At 36.2% G+C, this 21,390-nt stretch overlaps 1 protein-coding gene across 13 annotated transcripts in view; it reads right to left on the reverse strand.

The window, feature by feature from the left end:
• Positions 1–21,390, reverse strand: part of BCAS3 (BCAS3 microtubule associated cell migration factor) — a 736,060-nt gene that overhangs the window by 399,744 nt on the left and 314,926 nt on the right. For all 13 annotated transcript variants that reach the window (XM_033183763.1, XM_033183759.1, XM_033183754.1 and 10 more), the window contains one exon: positions 17,918–18,182. In XM_033183763.1, the coding sequence (XP_033039654.1) occupies positions 17,918–18,182 (265 nt within the window). The remainder of the gene's footprint in view (positions 1–17,917; positions 18,183–21,390) is intronic.

Genomic DNA, 21,390 nt, shown 5'->3' on the forward strand with positions numbered 1-21,390 from the left:
GCTATAACATATAAATTTAAGTATTTTTCTTCTCTTAAAGCTAAACTAAACCCAATAAATTTAGAAATTTGATGTCTAAAAATTAAAAGTCATAAAGAAATAATTACTGTTGCTAAACTTCTAAGTAGAGCAAGTATAGTCGACACTACTCCAAAAGGTAACAAGGTGGGCCTAGAATAAGGAATATGGAAAACTTAGGAGGCAAAAATTACCCTAGAAAAGGAGATGAAATCAACAGTTAGAAACAATGTTAATAAAATGCAAGAACACAGAAGGAAAAATAATAGAACTAGCTGTGAGGAAATCTACTGAAATATAAAAAATCTGTCTGAAAAGTTTCATGCAGTTAAGTCTCAATCACAGAGTCAACCCAAACTTACAAGTTAAATGAACAAAATATCCTCCCTCAAAGTGGTAAGTTCATTACTTATTATTCTTAGAGCACTCCAAGATTTTGGAATGAAGAAAATTTATTAAGAGTTGGTGCTCTTGGCTGGGCGCGGTGGCTCAAGCCTGTAATCCCAGCACTTTGGGAGGCCGAGACGGGCGGATCACAAGGTCAGAGATCGAGACCACCCTGGCTAACACGGTGAAACCCCGTCTGTACTAAAGAATACAAAAAACTAGCCGGGCGACGAGGCGGGCGCCTGTAGTACCAGCTACTTGGGAGGCGGAGGCAGGAGAATGGCATAAACCTGGGAGACGGAGCTTGCAGTGAGCTGAGATCCGGCCACCGCACTCCAGCCTGGGCGACAGAGCCAGACTCCGTCTCAAAAAAAAAAAAGAGTTGGTGCTCTTAATATTTAAGAAGGTTTAGCAATTTTTAATTCATTTTAAGTATTAGGATTGTAGTTTGACACTCTTTCAACAATGAAATATCAAACAAAACAGTAAAAAGACTATATTTAACATGAGAGGGAGGAAAGTAAATTCTTCACATGTATAAATAAAAATTGAAAAAAACAGATCTTTGACCTTAAGCCTCAACCTATTTCTAAATGTATCATATTAAAGCACCCTCAAAATTTCCCACTCCTCTGAATCAAGCTCGAATATAGTACTGAAACTAAGTTCTCAAAAGTGAGGAGTTTTAGCCTAATGAAGAATCCCCAGAATTAAAACTCCATAATCTAACATCCCTTAGAACAAGTCTGAAGTGAAATGTGCTCCCCAAAGTATAAGACCTCATTAAATTATTTCTTGAAAATACTCTACACTCAACTCTCTCATCTTTATCTCACAACGAATTTTCGGTATCAACAGAGTAAATAGAAATTCTTTACTGTGGATGGAAAAAATATAGAATCCTATCTTCTTGTTTCAACAAATGTGACTTTATTACTTAAACTGCTAAACATACAAGACGTAAAAGTATCAGAAGTTGGTTCTGAGATAAACACTTTGTAATAAGATGAAATACAGAATTAATTGCAAGATTTAAAGTGTATTTTCTTAGATCTGGAGAACTCAAAACTATTTAATTTTACATTTGCAGAACTTATCTTTACATACTTTGTATACCTATACATTAAAGAACGTACACTTAAGGAACAATTTAATATAAAATCAAAGCATTTTCTCTTGAATAAAAAGTATAGCCACAAAATGTAAGTAACTTTCCTAACAATCAAAATGATGTAAACTGAAAGAGCAGACTCTCTTCTCCCCACAGTCCCCTATTCTCCCGCCCCATCCTACAGACGCCTTCCTTCTTTTTACCCATGACTGTTAAGGATATTTTCTGGCTCTATTTCAGCATCATGACTCAGGTCATGAGAAGTGTCAAAGATGCATTTCCTTCAGATGGGAAAGAGCAATAGATTATAACAACCATACAAAGATGGGAGTACAGTACGAAAGGGCCAAATCAGCATTTTTGACAACAGGGCAGATAAAACCTTTTCTATTCACATATACTTTATTTCCAGTTTTAAAACATTTAAATATCTATCAAAATATGCTTACATATTTTACTCAAGATGAAAACAGGAAACCAATACTCCATTTAGCTGCCTAAATTATCAACAATTTGTGGAACAGTTTACCAAAAAAAAAGAAAAAGAAAGAAAAAAAATCAAACTAAGCACACCACATGAATACTACTAGTTCAAGCCCTTCTCTTCTAAATTTACGTTTCCAAAAGTATGCCTATGACTTTACCTATGTATGTAAAACCGACTTTTACAAAAGATTCTTGACAGTAAGAATCACAAAGAGGAGTGATACCACCACCATCCCCAGTTGAGAAATAATGACTCTTCTTTCCCTGTAATTCCCTGTGAAGCCAAAACACGTTCTTAATCAGCTGGAGCACTGCTGGAAAACTATATTCATTTATCAGTACTGTCATGCTATTGTTTCCCTCATCTATGGTTTTATCAAATATAGACACATTTCAATCTGCTCCAAAACTAGACCAGAGTGAAACACTATTGAACATTAATTAAGCATTCTTTACTAGAGATGGCTCTTAATAACAGAAAATGGAACGCTCTACTTCTTCTGAAGCCAACAACAACAGTGCCCACGTTAATTCCACCTTGGTCCATTCTGAAATAGTAATTTCCCTCTTGTGCCTCATTCTAGCTTCAATATTCTCACCTGCAAAAACACATCATCCAATGTTAATAACTCTTCCAATGAACCTTAAATCCTTTTCCTTTTCTCATCCTCCTCCAAATTCAAAATGTCATTTACCTTATCATGGTAAGAACTGTCATAATTTCTACTTCTATGCATAATCCTGGTATAGCCCTGATCCCAGTCTTGTTGTCCTTTTGTAGTTTACAACTATCAACTAGCAGATTTCTAGTTCCTGCTCAGATTTCAACCTCAGGACTATTCATGTCTATTACTCTCAAGTCTGATAATTTCTAAATCTGTTCATATGGGTCAATCACTCAAACTCTGGCTATTACAAATCCTAAGAAGCCTACTCATTCTCCCTCTCCAATTTTTCTCCAAATTAAAAAAAAAAAAACAAAAACACACATTTCAGGTCTTCCTTTTGATAAGTACCTAAGGAAATGAACACTCACTTCTTTTCCCAAAATTTGTTGTTCTACCCATTTGCACTTCTTTATCTGAATAAGTAGTTTTTACATTTATTCACTTCAGCAACTAAAAATTCCATCTCCAGATTTCCATAGAAATATTTTTATTTCAGTGGAAACAGACCAGAATTTCTTACTTAACTGTCCTCCTAACTAGGGAAGTAAGACAATAATCAAATGCAAACAGGTTCTCCAAATCCTCTTTTTGTTATTCTAGTCACTAGATAAAAATAATGTTAACTCCTTCAACTTCTTGAAAGCTAACTTCTAAGTTTATTGCCAGAAACTCTTCATTATCCAAACCCCACCCTGAACAGAGGATAGAAGACTTTCTTTGTGGGAGAACTGACCAATGTACATGAAAAGACCTATGGTAAAAAAAATAAAAATTAAAAAAAAAAATAAAAGACCTATGGATAGTGACTTTTTGAGGTATGATAATAAAATGGCATTCCTATCTGATACACCACTGATACCTGTAAGGTGGTATGCCCTTCCCACATTCAAAAAGCTTCCAATCAGTTCCTTAGTATTGATTTGTTGATTAGCTGAATAAAAATGAAATAATTAATTAAAAATGAATTATTAAATAATAAAATTTAAAAATAAAAATAATCAGTCAATGATCCATCAAGGATTCCCCATCACTGAGGTCAGTGTTTTGGTTCAATCAGTCTGATGGAGTCTAGGCCTCAGTATTTCTCAAATCTATCCAGCTTAAGTATAATGGACAGTTAAGGGTTGAAAATCACTGCTGCAGATGGGCTTTGTGGCTCACACCTGTAATGCCCAGCACTTTGGGAGGCTGAGGCAGGCAGACTGCTTGAGCCCAGGAGATCAAGACCAGACTGTGCAAAATGGCAAAACCTTGTCTCTATTTAAAAACAGACAGAAAGGAAGACAAGAAAGAAAAGAAAGGAAAGAAGAAAAAGGAAGGAAAAGAAAGGAAAGGAAAGGAAAGAAGAAAAAGGAAGGAAAAGAAAGGAAAGGAAAGGAAAAAAGAAAGTAGGAAAAGAAAGAAAATTGCTGCTTCGACATTAAAGATAAAGAAAACAAAAAAAACTGAAAAAGGAACTCAGAGGAAATGGAGATAATAAAAGGAGCACAAAAAAAGCTTCAAAATTTATAACTATCTCTTAAAGAGATAAAAATATTACACATATAAAATGAGAAAAGGCTATGATAATAAAAGAAATATTCACAGAAAATCATATTAAAAAGATTGCAGAAATAAAAATGCAACAAGAAGACTGGAAGATACGTTGGGGAAATTCTCATAAAGTTAAAAAAATAAGATAGAAAATAGACAAGACAGGGGCTCAGTGTAGGAGATACATTATTCAAGTAATAGGATTTCCAGGAAAGGGCCAAAAAAAACCAACTGAGAAAAAAACTGAAGAGTTGAAAGAAGAGGCCTCTGGGGAATGACACCCGAGAATGGGGAGGATAGGACAAAAAGTGCCTTCTTTCATTATAAATTATATTTTTGACTTTTATAATAAATGCATGTATTTCTTTGATAAAAAATAAAAATTATATTTAAAGAGTAAACAACAACAGTAAGTGTCCAATCAATGTTAATAGAAAAGAGTAGATAACTATTAGCCCTTATAATGCCTCAAAAATGAAGTTTAATCACTCTGATATTATAAAGTATATAGATAACAAGTCCCTGAAGAGCAACACATAGAGAATTTAAAAATTTAGCATAATGACCCCACATACTCAAATGATATAACTAAAAAATTTGCCTCTATTCAATCAATGGTATTCACTCAGAGGAACTGGGTATCTGCATGTAGTACTCAGAAAGGACATTAATTGATAGTAATATATTTCCAAAGTCGAATTTTCTAAGAAGACGTTGAAGAATAAATCACAGAAAACATAATAAAAAGGAAGAGAGGCTATTTAAGATCTGATAAGACATTAACATCCCTAGTACCTCAGGGTTCATGCCAGGGTTGCCTTGATTACACTTAGAAAAGTTGAGAAAATATTGCCCTCTAGAGGCATGTCTCATTAACCATTTAAAAATAAAACTATTTTGAAATCTGGAGTTATGATTTGCCCATGTAAAAAATACATAGAAAAGTAAAAATATTTCCACAAGCAGTAAAAAGCAAAGAAGAAATTCTGGATTAGTTTCAAGGGATAACTACATTATCTGGCATTTATTTAAAGGCAAACTTACAGAGAAAAGAAATGTGTTATATCCAAAATGAAATACACAAAAAGATAAAATGTCTAAATAGAGTTTATTTGGTTTTAAACTATTTTTAAATTAATTTTCATAGCACTAAATTTTAAAGTATAATTTAGAGGCAATATAATACCGGGTTTCCTTTAAAATATATCCCACTGGCAATTTTATTTCCCTCAAAAACTAAGCTATCTATACCTTTCTCTCAATTTTACTGAGAATCTAAAACTTCTCTTTAAAACCCTATTTAAAAACAACAACTGTACAATCTTCATTTCATAGCGTCTCCCATTAATGATTCTGAAAGGAAAGCATCTTGTTTTCAGGAAGGTATTACGAGGTCACTCTTTTCTATCCACTTTCCCTAACTCATCTGCTCTGTCTTGAGAAAATAGTAAATGTCAAAACTAGCATAGTGTTATGGCAACATTTTTTTAAAAAAGATGATAAAAGAAGAGAAAACAAATTCACCAGGATAACTTTAAATTTGAAAACAACAAATGAAAAACAAAACTGCATTTGAGTTAAAACAATAAAATACACGTAATCAATAAAAACCCAGGTACTAAACTAAGATATACCCCCACAAGATTTTTCTCCATTTAACATGTTTATACTATTTATATACTCTATGTCATATGAGGCATAAAATTTAAAGCAGAGCTACAGTGCACTTGATTGATTTTTCTTGGCAAAAATTAAAACATGCACATGGAAACTTCAATCCACAAGTAAACAGTGATGTGGAAAGAAAAGTCAAGAAACATCACATTATCATTGATTCTCTTAAGTACGTGAAACTATATAAGGCTGACATGTGCGGTTGCTTTGTATTTACAATTGTGATGTGGTCTGTATCAAGAAAACTACGGATCAACAAAAGTTAAAATTACAATAAACCATCAAATGAAAGCTATAAACAGAGTCTCTGAGTGGTAAAAGGAATGCCTCATACAGATGCTAAAAAGAAAAGTGATACTTCCAGTTTTGTAAAAGCACTTTACTGAAATATGGAGGCTCCAAGTCCAAGAAATGAGACGCTTTGTACAAAGGTCTCCGAGTCTCATCAACCACTTCCATTTAGAAAAAGCAGAATCTAGAATTCAGATGCCAAAATCTGTGACTCAAAGATGACTACCCCTCTGAGGATGAACAAGTTAATAGGAAAGGAGACACTTCCAGGAACTCTAGAGAACTGCAGAAGTGAATCCAAGATCTGTTTGTTAACTCAATGGAAATTGCAGGAAGAAAACAAATTCCTTAAAAGTCCCATGACACAGTGAGCTCTATATTTCTGAACCTAAAATGGAAAACTAATTTGCAAAATAAAGAAATGGCAAAGGCTCAAGAATAGGTGTATTAATTTATAAAACCATATTTCCTGATGTATACAATTAAAATGAGCAAAAACCAATTAAAATGATAATACCACCATCACTTTTGGTTTTATATTGGTGTAGCAATGTAGCAACTCAACTTATCAATATTGAGCCCCGTATTGTTCTAAAAGTCTTTAAAGAATAAGTCCAAAGTTATTATATTTAATTTACTCATTTTTTAGTGAATTACTTATTTATTCTGTTTTCTGGATAACAGGTACTGTACCAAAAATATGAAAAATGAATCAGTTCTATAGACTCTCACATTAATAGCAGTATCAATGACACTAATGATAGCAACTACAGTAATCCTCCACTGAGTATTTGATATGTGCCAAACACTATTAAAAGGGCTCTGATTCTCATAGTTACTCTATAAGATTGGTAATACTATTATTCCAATTTTACAGAAAGAAAAGTAAGGTGCAGAAGAATCAGTAATTTGTCTATGGTTACAGAGTTAGGAAACCATGGAACATAGATTCTACCACCAGGGAGTCTGATTCCAGGTCCTCTAATTTCCTGACCAAGGAAGTTTTAACTTAGTCATCAACAGCATCAAAAACAAAAGTAGACTCAAAATAGTAAGAGCCATCTATAACAAACCCATAGCCAACATCATGCTGAATGGGCAGAAGCTGGAAGTATTCCTCCTTAAGAACTGGAACAAGACAAAGATGTCTACTCTCACCACTCCTATTCAACACAGTACTGGAAGTCATAGCTAAAGTGATTAGGTAAGAGAAAGAAACAGAAGGCAACAAAATGGGAGAAGAGGAAGTCAAATTCTCTCTCTTCACCAACAATATGATTCTATACCTAGAAAACTCTAAAGATTCTGCCAAAGACTCCTTAACCTGATAAATTACTTCAGTAAAGTTTCAGCATACAAAAATCAGAAGCATTTCTATTCAACAATAATATTCAAGCTGAAAACCAAATAAAGAATGCAATCCCTTTAAGAAAGGCCACAAAAAAATCCCATAAAATACCTAGAAATACATCTAAGCAAGAAGGTGAAAGACCTCTACAAGGACAACTACAAAACACTGCTGAAAGAAATCACACATGACACAAACAAATGGAAAAGTATTCCATGCCCATGGATTGGAAGAATCAATATTGTTAAAATGTCCATTATCACCCAAAGTAATCTAAATATTCAATACTATTCCTATCAAATTACAGAATTTCACAGAATTAGAAAAAACTATTCTAAAATTCATGTGGAACCAAAAAAGAGCCCAAACAGCCAAAACAATCCTAAGCCAAAAGAACAAAGCCTGAGACATCACATTTCTTTTTTTTTTTCTTTTTTCTGAGACAGAGTCTTGCCCTGTCACCCAGGCTGGAGTACAATGGCGCAATCTCGGCTCACTGAAACCTTCAGCTCTGGGTTCAAGTGATTCTCCTGCCTTAGCCTCCTAAGTAGCTGAGATTACAGGTGCGCGCCACCATGCCCAGCTAATTTTTTTTGTATCTTTAGCAGAGACGGGGTTTCACCATGTTGGCCAGGCTGGTCTCGAAGTTCTGACCTCATGATCCATCCGTCTTGGCCTCTCAAAGTGCTGGGATTACAGGTGTGAGCCACTGCGCCTGACCTGAGACATCACATTTCAAACTGTACTACAAGGCTATGGTAACGAAAACAGGACAGTACTGGTGCAAAAATAAGACACATAGACCAATGGAAAAGAACAGAGAACTCTGAAATAAAGCTGCACTCCTAAAACCACCTGATAATATTCAACAAAGTCGACAAAAATAAACAATGGGGAAAAGATATAACTATTCAATAAATTATGTGGCGAAACCGGCTAACGACATACATACGAAGAATTAAGCTGGGCTCCTACCTCTCACTACATACAAAAATTAACGCAAGATGGATTAGAGACCTAAATGTAAGACCTGAAACTATAAAAATTCTAGAAGAAAACCCAGGAAAAACTCTTCTGGACACTGGCTTGGGGAAAGAATTTATGACTAAGCCCTCAAAAGCAAATGCAACAAAAAAATTGACAATTGGGACCTAATTAAACTAAAGAGCTTCTGACTATCAACAGAGTAAACAGACAATCTACAGAATGGGAAAAAATACTACAAACTATGTATGCGAACAAAGGAGTAATATCCAGAATCTATAAGAAACTTAAATCAACAAGCAAAAAACAAATGACCCCACTGAAAGGGACATTTAGACAGGAACAGACACTTCTCAAAAGAAGACATACAATGGCCAAGAAACATAAAAATGCTTATCATTAATCATCAGAGAGATGCCACAATGAGGTACCGTCTCACACCAGTCAGAATGTCTATTAGTAAAAAGTCAAAACAACAGATGTTGGTGAGGCTGCAGAGAAAATAGAACACTTACACACTGTTGGTGGGAATGTAAACTAGTTCAGTCCCTGTGGAAAGCGATTTGGAGATTCCACAAAGAACTAAAAATAGAATTACCATTTGACCCAGAAATCCCACTACTGGGTATATGCCCAAAAGAAAATAAATCATTCTTTCAAAAAAAAAAATTGCACTTATATGTTCATCACAGTTCTATTCACAATAGCAAAGACATGCAATCAACCAAAGTGCCCATCAATGGTGGATTAGATTTTTTAAATGTGCTATATATGTACCACGGAATACTATGCAGCCATAATAAAAAAAAGAATAAAATCGTGTCCTTTGCAGCAACATAGGTGCTGCTGGAGGTCATTATCCTAAGTGAATTAATATAGAAACAGAAAACCAAATATGTCATGTTTTCACTGATAAGGGGGAGCTAAACATTGGGTGCATACAGACACAAAGATTGGAACAATAGACACTAGGGATTCAAAAACAGAGAGGAAAAGGGTGGGGAGGTTGAAAAACTACCTATTGGGTACTATGTTCACTATTTGGGTGATGGAATCAATAGAAGTCCAAACCTCAGCATCAAGCAATACACCCATGTAACAAATCTGCACATGTACACCCTTAATCTAAAAATTTAAAAATAATAATAATAGGTAGAAAGTGGAAAATAATGAGTACAGATTAAGGGTTTACAGAAGGAGCAAATATATGAAATTCAACACTATTTTTAGAGGGAGAAAGTACATCACAAGCTGGCCTTGAAAGATGGGGTTGAATGTGTACCTGAAGAAGTAGGGAGAAAGTAATTCAGGTGTAGAAACATGGTATTGAAGCTGGAAAGCAAAGACATGTAATTAAATTTACTTAGGGCACAAATAACGATGGAAGATATGCTTTATTCATTCAAAAAAAATTTACTAACAGGTGAAAGGAATGCCTATTCTCCTAGAGGACTACTTCTTACCTTTGCCTTTCTCCTCAAAGCTCCGATACCTGCACCCATCCTCACTATCCATTTCCCTATGAAAAAGGAAGCAACATCCTCTGTCCCCTCTACATTTTCCTGCTTCCCCTTACATCAATGCTCTCTGAAATACTTGTCAACACTGTCTTTTCCTATTCTTACTAAAATCCACTGGGACCAGGCACCTACCATCCCACCAAAAGTGTTCTTATCAAAGATACATGTCTTTTACACAAGGGGTTCCCAACTCCCAGGTGGTGGACTGGTACCGGTCTGTGGCCTGTAAGGAACCAGGCTGCAGAGCAGGAGGTAAGTGGCTGGCAAGTGGGCATTACCACCTGTGCACACCTCCTATCAGATCAGCAGCAGCATTAGATTATCATCGGAGCAGAAACCCTATTGTGAACTGCACATGCAAAGATCTAGGTTGCACACTCCTATGAGAATCTAACTAATGCCTGTTGATCTCAGATGCAACCGTTTCATCCCCAAACCTCCCACCCCTCCCCGCACTGGCCCATGGAAAAACTGTCTTCCACAAAACGAGTCCTTGATGCCAAAAAGGTTGGGAGCCACACTTCTACATTACTAATTTTAATGGTCTTCTGTCTTTTTCTCAGTTCTTGTCTTCATTGATCTATCAGTAGAATTTAACACATTAATCATTTCCTTCTTCCTAAAAAAAATAATTCACTTGGCCTCTAGGATTTCTCATATATAGTTTTCCTTTGTTATGTCACTGGCTACTTAATGTCGGAGGGCCCCAGGGCTCAGTCCTGGGACATCTCTTTTTTATACTCACTTACCTACAAGGTAATCTCATCTCATTTCTGTTTCAGCTATTATCTATGTGTTGCAAACATTTATCCCTATATAAATGACTGCTTTCCACTGAACTCCAGACTCATATAACCAACTACCTACTTAACATCAGTAGGAGGTCAAAGAGACATCATATTAAACTTAACATGTCCAAAATTCCTGATCCTGTCCCCATCCCAAAACCTGCTTTATCCACAGCATTCTTCATCTCAACTGACATCAACCCTATCCTTCTCAATGTTTAGGTTAAAAGTCTTACTAGTTATCTTGACTCATCTCTTCTTTCATACCTGACATAAAATGTACCAGAAATTCTGATGGCCATACCATAAAAAATATATCAATAATCCATTGCCTTCTCACAATCTTCACTATAAACAACTTACTCCAAACCTCATCTTTTCTTGCCAAAATTTTTGCAATACCCTCCTAACTGGTCTCAACTAAGTTTCCACCCATGTCCACGTACAGACTGTGTGTTCTCAATACAGATCTCCAATCTAGTCTTGCCAAAACACAGTATTATCATGTCACTCTTATTCTCAATGCCCTCCAGAGCCCTCCTCCGCCCCGCCCCGCATCTCATGCTGTGTGAAAGGCTGACAATGATCTGCCCTCATTACCTCTCTGATCTCATCACCTATTACACACCTTACACCATGTGCTTCAGACACACTGGTCTCTTTATCATTCCTTGAATATTCCAGGCACACTCCCACCTCAGGATTTTACACAGGCTGTTCTACATGAATTTCTCTCTTACTTCCATCAGATCTTTGCTCAGATGTCATCATCTCAGTAAGGCCTATGGGAAGCATACTAATTTCAAATTCCAACCCTCCCTAGCCATTCCCTATTCTTCTTCCCTCACTTTTCTCTGTAGCTCCATGGGAACACGGACATGTTTCTCTTTTGTTCAATGCTAAATTCCTGTAACTCAGAACAGTGCCTGGACACAATAAACACTAATTAACGTTGTTGATCAAATGACTACATCTTAGAGATGTTGATATTTTTAAGTTGTTACTATGAAAAAAAGCTCTTCATTCTAGCAAGTAATTATGTAAATCTAAATTGTTCTTCTTAGAACAACTTTCAAAGATGTTTTAAAACTCTGTTTTAAAGCCTTAGAATCTGGTCGGGCGTGGTGGCTCATGCTTGTAATCCCAGCACATTGGGAGGCCAAGGCAGGTGGACCACTTGAGGTCAGGAGTTTGAGACTAGCCTAGTCAACATGGCAAAACCCAGTCTCTACTAAAGATACAAAAATTCAGCTGGGCATGGTGGCTCATGTCTCATCCCAGAACTTTGGGAGGCCAAAGTGGGCAGATCACTTGAGGTCAGGAGTCCGAGACCAGCCTGGCCAACACAGTGATACCCTGTCTCTACTAAATGTACAAAAATTAGCCAGGCGTGGTGGTGGGTGCCTGTAATCCCAGCTACTCAGGAGACTGAAGCAGAAGAATCGCTTGAACCCGGGAGGTGGAGGTCGCAGTGAGCCAAGATCGTGCCACTGCACTCCAGCCTGGGAGACAGAGCAAGACTCCATCTCAAAGCAAAGAAAAAAGAAAAGAAAAGAAAAAAAGTAGCTGGGCATGGTGGCATGCACCTATAATCCCAGCTACTCAGGAGGCTGAGCAGGGGAATCGCTTGAACCCAGAAGGCGGAGAATGTAGTGAGCTGAGATGGCACCACTGCACTCCAGCCTGGGTGACAGAGCAAGACCCCATCTCAAAAAAATAAATAAAGCCTTAGAATCTATATCAATTGCTAAGATACAAATAGAAACACCAAAAAGACTGTGCTCATGGAGGTCAATCTAATAGGAAGCCTAGACATGCCAATGAATAACCTGCATATTATAACATGATAGAAGTATGCAGAACATACCAATATCAAGGTTGACAAAGACTACAAAAAGCAAAAGAAGGCTTAAGAGAGGCAGTAATATTTTAGCTTGCTTAGTAGGCATTCAAAGAGGCAGTAATAGTGTCAAAGAAAAGCTGCAAATAGGAAAGTTATCAAAAATAAATACATGTGGCATATTCAAGGAAGGGTACAGAAATCTAGATATGGTTACACAAGAAGCTGGAAATAAGATAGGACATTTTCTAACCTTCTAGGAATATGGTGAGACACAAAGATCTTAAGCAGAAAATTGGCAGATCATATTTGTGGTTAACAAAGGAAGTGCTTGTGATAGTAAAAAATTGTTAGAGATTACTGATACAGATGAGGGAAAAAATGATGATCAGGGATTCTTAACCACTTTTGTGCCACAAACTATTTGGACCATCTGGGGAAGCCTGAGGAATATTTCCCAGAATAATACTTACAAGGCATGGGGAAAAGACATATAATTACAAAGAAAATGAACTATATTAAAGTACAGTTATCAATATACTAAAAATAAAGTGTTATAGTAATGTATATAATCAATTAATACTAAAATATTATATAATCATAATAATTTCACAGTAGTGATGAGTAAAAACAATATTTTAAAATATATTCAATAATGCAAGACACTCCAAGATATATAATTCATATATAAAGTGATATGAGTATCTCTGCATTTTCTATTGGTAACAGTCTCACAAGCACGGTTAATATTTTTGTCATGTATTTTCCATGTTCATAATAAAAAGGAAATGCTTACTTTTGGTTAAAGGATAGTGAATATAAAGATGTAAATTTTCTTCCTATCCTGTTCATGGATCACAAGAACTCCTCAACTAGACAAAGTGGATGTTCGGGCAACAAGATAGGAAATGGAAGAGATATTTATAAAGAATATATTTCAAATAAATAAACATCCTCTGGAAAGTTAAAAAAAAATTGGCAAATAGATAAAATAATCCTAACTTAAACTGGATTGGGTCCAAAGAGTAAAAAGGAAATACCCCTATATCAACTGTTATTTAACAGTTTCCTTTACTTGGCTAAAAAGAGCACAGACAAACAACGGTAATACCGCCAAAACATGATTCATTTTCAAGATGAATCCCTCCCTGTTCAATGGTTTACATTGTGTTTGACCAGCATCAGACTGTTTACCCACACAAACTGTAAATACATCATTTTTAGAACTAACCAACAACAATGCCCATTTTGTTATGACATGTAAGATACTAAAAAACATGAAGAAAAATGACCATCACTGTAAGGTCCATGCTTCAAAAATGAGAAAAACTACACAGAGAAATAGAGGGAAATAAAATTTTAACACGTGTTATCTATCAGGAGGAATAAGCTGTCTGAAATTCCTTGCTTTCTAAAGGAAATCTTAAGTACAGCAGCAGAGTCAAACAGTGTGGATTCTCCTCTCTGAGATTTCTGCAAAAAACATGAGGAGAGACATGAAAGCAATAAAGCTGAGCGAAAACAGTATATTTTGACTTGGAAATCTAGTATTGCTCTTTAACTACTGTCCTTTTACAAATGACAAAATCCTTCACTGGAATTTTGCAACCTTCAGCAAAAGTATATTGAGAGATATTTGTTCGCAGTCATTTAATATCTGTCTTTTCCCATGGAATAGAAGATCCATGAGGGTAGGAATGACCATAATCTTTTGTGCATATTATGCTCGAAGCCTAACACAGAAACCTCTTATGTGGTTTGCCAAATAAAGAAGCAAGAATAAGAACAAAAAAGAAGCTCAAGGGAATATTTTCTGAAGACATATAAATGTAGGGATCACAAATTCTTCTTAATTTACTAATACATCTGTGGTTTCCCTTATTGACCTAGCTGCCCCATGTATACAGTGAATTGCTTTGCCAAAAGATTTTGGTAAAATTTTATGTTAAGAAAAACATTTAACACAAAAAGAAAAGCCCCCAAAGAACCTATACTACGCATCTACATAGAGAACACAATTTTAACACTAACACCAAAACATGTAACTAGTTAAGTCTGAAACAAAACGTCTTACAAATAGCTGAAAATATCAATATCTCATAGCTTTCTAAATTTTATTTTATAAAAATTATATTTTTTTAAATATAAGCATTGTTTTTTCCATTTTTATTTTATGTTCAGGGGGCACATGTGTAAGTTTGTTACATGGGTAAACCGCACGTCGCTGAGGTTTGGTGTACAAATGATCCTGTCACACAGGTAGTGAGCATAGTACCCAACAGGTAGTTTTTCAACCTTCACCCCCTCCCACTCTCCTCCCTCCAGGAGTCCCCAGTGTCTACTATTCTCATCTTTATGTCCATGTATACTCAATGTTTAGTTCCCAATGACCTTTTGTATCTAGGACTGATTCTAAAAACTTTCAACCTTAAATATCATGGGTCACTAGTTAAGTTAAATACACAGGAATAACAATCATTCTCATTAAAAATAATAGAACAAAAGCATAAAGTACGATCTCAGGAGTAAAAAGAGGTCCCATTTCTTTGAGTTACAAAAGTTCCGAGGATAACATTTAGCTATATTTTTTCAGTCTATCTTAAAGCTTCCTACAGTATGTATGTGTGTGTATATATACACACACACATCTGGAATTCATCAGATACTACAAAAGAATGTGTAATGTGGTCAGTATAGAAGCCGAAACAAATTAAGAAAGGTACATACTCAAAAGAATTACAAAGAAGTACTCAAATATGTGAACACACATATTCATAAAAGCACTATTCACAATAATCAAAAGGTAGAAACAACCCAAATGTACATCAGTGGATGAATGGATCAATTGTGTTATATTCCTACAATGGAATATAATTTACCCATAAAAAGGAATGAGGTGTTAATATATACTACAATGTGGATGAACTTCAAAAACATTATACTAAATGAAAGAAGGCAGAAACAAAAGGTCATATATTCTATAATTGTATTTATATAAAATACACAGAACAAGTAAATGTAACAATCTATAAAGCAGAGAGTGGTGTTAGCTAGGGGTTTAGGGGAAAGAAAAATGAGGAGTAAGTGCTTAAAGAATATGTGGTTTCCTTTTGGAGTGAGGAAAATGCTTTGTAAACAGAGGTTGTAGTGGCACAACATTATGAATGTACCATCACGTACATGGCGAATATTATGTTATGTGAATTTCAGGTCAATTAATAAAATAACAATGACTTTCTGTGGTAACCATAATCTCTCTATATAAGATTCCCCAATCTTGAAAACCTAATATGGTCACCCATCAAGGGAAATCTGCAATGCTCCAGAAAAGGTGATCTAATGCCAACGTTTTCTGTCGTTCTAGTGAGAATGAAATGGTACAACCACTCCAGTGTTATTTATCAAGGTTAAGATTCATCTACATTATGATCAAGAATTTCCACTCAAAAATTAGTATACATATTATCCCCAAACCTGAAACCATGCAATGTACATCAGCAGTAGTAGAAAGGATAAATAAATAGAAGTACAATGGAATAAATGAGAGCTGTAAATAAATGAACTAAACCTACCTGCAACAACAAAACTTAATCTCACAAATACAATGTTAAAGAAGCCAAAGATATCAAAATATACATACTCTATAATTTCATTTACATAAAATGGAAACAACAGTGTTTAAGGACACTTGCTTAGGAGTAGAACTATTTTAAAAAGTAAAGAAGTGGCTACCATAAAAATGAGAATTGTGGTTTAACGTTATGCAGAAGGTATGCAAAAGAGAGATTCCAATAATGTTCCATTTATTGATTGGGATGATGGTTACACAGCTACTTGCTCTAAGATAAATTACTGAGATACATTATTTTTTGTTTGTTTTTCCTGTGACACACTAGCAGAAATCCCGCCAATCCCATTTTAAAATAAAATGCAGCCAGTCGTGGTGGCTCACGCCTGTAACCCCAGAACTTTCGGAGGCCGAGGTGGATGGATCACAAGGTCAGGAGTTCAAGACCAGCCTCGCCAACATAGTGAAACCCCATCTCTACTAAAAATACAGAAAATCTGCCAGTCGTGGTGGCAGGCACCTGTAATCCCAGCTACTCAGGAGGCTGAGGCAGGAGAATCACTTGAACCTGGGTGGCAGAGGTTGCAGTCAGCCGATATCGTGCCATTGCATTCCAGCCCAGGCTACAGTGCAAGACATCATTTCTTTTTTTTTTTTTTTTTTTTTTTTTTGAGACAGAGTCTCGCTCTGTCGCCCAGGCTGGAGTGCAGTGGCCGGATCTCAGCTCACTGCAAGCTCCGCCTCCCGGGTTTATGCCATTCTCCTGCCTCAGCCTCCCGAGTAGCTGGGACTACAGGCGCCCGCCGCTTCGCCCGGCTATTTTGTATTTTTTAGTAGAGACGGGGTTTCACCATGTTAGCCAGGATGGTCTCCATCTCCTGACCTCGTGATCCGCCCGTCTCGGCCTCCCAAAGTGCTGGGATTACAGGCTTGAGCCACTGCGCCCGGCCAAGACATCATTTCAAAAAAAAAAAAAAAAAACGCCGGGCGCGGTGGCTCAAGCCTGTAATCCCAGCACTTTGGAAGGCCGAGACGGGCGGATCACGAGGTCAGGAGATCGAGACCATCCTGGCTAACACGGTGAAACCCCCTCTCTACTAAAAAATACAAAAAAACTAGCCGGGCGAGGTGGCGGGCGCCTATAGTCCCAGCTACTCCGGAGGCTGAGGCAGGAGAATAGCGTGAACCCGGGAGGCGGAGCTTGCAGTGAGCTGAGATCCGGCCACTGCACTCCAGCCTGGGCGACAGAGCAAGACTCCGTCTCAAAAAAAAAAAAAAAAAAAAAAAAGCAAATGCTGCTCTATCTTAAACACACATTACCCATGACTATTTCTTTCCAACAATAAATACTTCTTAATAAACTACAGTGTCCCATTGAACACAATGTTCTGGAAGAGATAAGTAAAAAGGAGGTTCAGTTCCCTGAAGTTATAAAAATAGTTCCAAGTTTTATATTCCATAAATATGATACCAAATATCCCTTATATATTGAAACAGGGAGTTAAAATAGCATGGTAAAGATCACCATTACTATACTGGCTCCAATTTATTAAATGATTTAATAATTAAGAATTTCATATAAGCCTAAGATCTTCTTTTTACATGAACGGACTATAACAAGTTTAGTTTTACTCCAGATCTGTAAAAATAAGGACAAAGGGAAGGAAGATTCAAGACAACAGCGGAGACAGAGAAAATTACCATGCAAGGGTGACCCAGAAGGGCTGCTTGATAGACCTGGAACAGGGCTACAGCGACCTCCTTGCTTAGACGTCAGTTCTTGTTCAATCTCTTCCAGTCCAGCACTTTTCTGGAAACGGCTCATGCGATTCACTACTCGTGGTGACATATGTGTACGAACACAAGGCTGGCCACCATAAGGGTTGATGGGGAAAACGTGGGAAGTACCCCGGAGAGTACTGACCACAACCCAGCGACAGTCATGGCTGAAGCAGATGTCTTGTACCTAGAAATGAGATAAGAAAAGACATAAAAATGTCTCAAACTACTTGGATTTATCTAAGAGTATCACACATCACCAAATATGAATATAAATGATTGCCTCATTATCAAATGTACCTAAGTTAGGTAATAAATAAAAATTTACTCCACAGATGAGTTTTGCTGACCAAAACTCCATTAGGTAGAATGTTACTTCAATAGTCAGGGATACAGGATCCTGAAGACAGGTGAAATGCAAAGAAATAAGATCTTAAAACACTCAATGCCCTTTGCCCCCCAACACACACACATAACTGATAACAATAATAACTCATGTATCTGCAGTGGCTCATGTATCTGCAAGCTTTTTCTATAAGAGGCCATATGGCCTTGTAGGATGTAAAAGCTCTACTGTCTGTTGCAATTACTCAACTCTACTTTTGGACTGTCAAAGCAGTCACAGAACATACGTAAATGAATGAGTGAAGTTATGTTAAAAAAAAAAAAACAAAAAAAACTTGTTTTTATTTACAAAAACAAGTGGTAAGCCACAGACCTAAGCCAGGGAAAGTTAATTTGTATGACACATCATACAGTAAATAAGGAATCTCCAGTATTTTTGAATTAGCAAATTGAATTTACTACCTTTGTCTCACTATCAGTCAACTGGTGACAACTTGAGCAAAAATATCTCCATTTACTTATTTGAGAAAAAATTAAAGAAAGCTAAGGAAAATTTGATGCTGTTATAAGCATTTTCAAGCATAGCCTCTAAAAGGAAAGCAGGTCACAGATACTTCAGTTTTCTACACTGACTAAATTAATTTTCCACCACCTAAAACAATTGTCAAATAGTGTTTTTAAAAATCCAGACAAGAGAAAAAGCACAGTAGAATAAAGATATTTGTGAATGAAACTTAACATGAAAAAATATATGGATACAGTGAAAGCAGTACCAAGAGGGAAGTTTATAGTTATAAGCACCTAAATCACCTAAATAAAAAAAAGGAAAACTTCAAATAAACAACCTAACAATACATCTTAAAGAATTAGAAAAGCGAGAGGAACCCAAACCCAAAATTAGTAGAAGATAAATAATAAAGATCAAAGCAGAAATAAATAAAATTGAAATGAAGAATACAAAAGATTAACAAAACGATAAGTTGGTTTTTTGAAAAAATAAAATTGACAAATCTTTAGCTGAACTAAGAAAAAAGGAAGATTCAAATAAATAAAATCAGAGATGAAAAAGGAGACATTATGACTGATACTACAGAAATTCAAAGGATCATTAGAGGCTACTATGAGCAATTATATGCCAATATGTTGGAAAATCGAGAAGAAATGGATAAATTCCCAGACACATACAACCTAACAAGGTTGAACCATGAAAAAATAAGTCTCCTAGCAAAGAAAAACCCAGGACCAATGGCTTCACTGCTTAATTTTAGATGTTTTACCAAATATCTAAAGAAGAACTAATACTACCAGCACTTTGGGAGGCCGAGGCAGGCGGATCACGAGGTCAGGAGATCGAGACCCTCCTGGCTAACACGGTGAAACCCCGTCTCTACTAAAAATACAAAAAACTAGCCGGGCGCGGTGGCGGGCGCCTGTAGTCCCAGCTACTCGGAGGCTGAGGCGGGAGAATGGCGAGAACCCGGGAGGCGGAGCTTGCAGTGAGCCGAGATCGCGCCACTGCACTCCAGCCTGGGCGACACAGCGAGACTCCGTCTCAAAAAAAAAAAAAAAAAAGAAGAACTAATACCAATCCTACTCCAACTATTGAGAAGAACAGAGGAGGAAGGAATACTTCCAACCTCATTCTACAAAGCTAGTACTACTCTGATACCAAAACCAAACACATACATCAAAAAAAAAAAAAAGAAGAAAGAAAGAAAGAAAAGAAAAAACAAGAAAGAGGGAAGGGAGGGGAGGAGAGGGGAGGGAAGGGAAGAGAAAGAAACCTATAGGCCAATATCCCAGGTGAACACTGATGTAAAAATCCTCAACAAAATATTAGTTAACCAAATTCAACAACACATTTAAAAAAATCATTTATCACGACCAAGTGGAATTTATCCCAGGTATGCAAGGACAGCTGGGATAAACAAAGTAATCCCACTTACAACAGCTACAAATAAATAACTAGCAATTAACCAAAGAAGTGAAAGTTCTCTACAATGCAAACTGCAATGCAAGGACAGCTCAACATACACAAATCAATATGACAATATTATTCAAGAGAATAATGGATAAAAACCATATAATCATTTCAATTGATGCTGGAAATACATTTGATAAAAATTCAACATTACTTCATAATAAAAACTCTCAAAAAACTGAGTGTAGAAGGAAAATATCTCCACACAAGAAAAGCCATGTACAATAGACCCACAACTAGCATCTTACTGAATAGGGAAAAACAGAAAGCCTTTCTGCCAAGATTTGGAACAAGACAAGGATGCCTACTTTTATCACTTTTATTCAACAAAGTACTGGAAGTTCTAGCCAGAGCAATCAGACAGGAAATAAAAGGCATCCAAATTGGAAAAGAAAAAGTCAAATGAGCCTTGTTTGCAGATCATATGATCTTATATTCAGAAAAACCTAAAGTCTCCACCAAAAAACTATCAGAACTGATAAACAAATTCAGCCAGGTTGCAGGATACAAAATCAACATACAACAATCAGTAGCATTTCTACACGCCAAATGTGAACAATCTGAAAAAGAAATTTACAAAGTAATCCCACTTACAATAGCTACAAATAAATAACTAGCAATTAACCAAAGAAGTGAAAGTTCTCTACAATGCAAACTGCAAAACACTGATAAAAAGTAACTGAAGAGGACACAAGAAAATGGAAAGATATTCCATGTTTATGGATTCGTAGAATCAATATTGTTAAAATGTCCATACTACCCTAAGCAATCTACAGATTGAATGCAATCCCTATCAAAATGCCAATGACATTCTTTACAGAAATAGAAAAAATAATCCTAAAATGTATACAGAGCCACAAAGGACTCGGAATAACGAAAGCGAACCTGAGCAAAAAGAAAAAAAAACAAAAACAAAAAACTGGAGGAATCACATTACCTGACTTTAAATTATACTACAGAGCTATAGTAACTGAAATAGCATGGTACCGGCATAAAAGCAGACACATAGACCAATGGAACAGAACAGAGAACCAAAAAACAAATCTACATACTACAGTGAACTCACTTT

The sequence above is a fragment of the Trachypithecus francoisi genome, unplaced genomic scaffold (assembly GCF_009764315.1).
Source record: "Trachypithecus francoisi isolate TF-2019V2 unplaced genomic scaffold, Tfra_2.0 Lachesis_group20, whole genome shotgun sequence".
In the NCBI taxonomy this organism is placed as follows: domain Eukaryota; kingdom Metazoa; phylum Chordata; class Mammalia; order Primates; family Cercopithecidae; genus Trachypithecus; species Trachypithecus francoisi.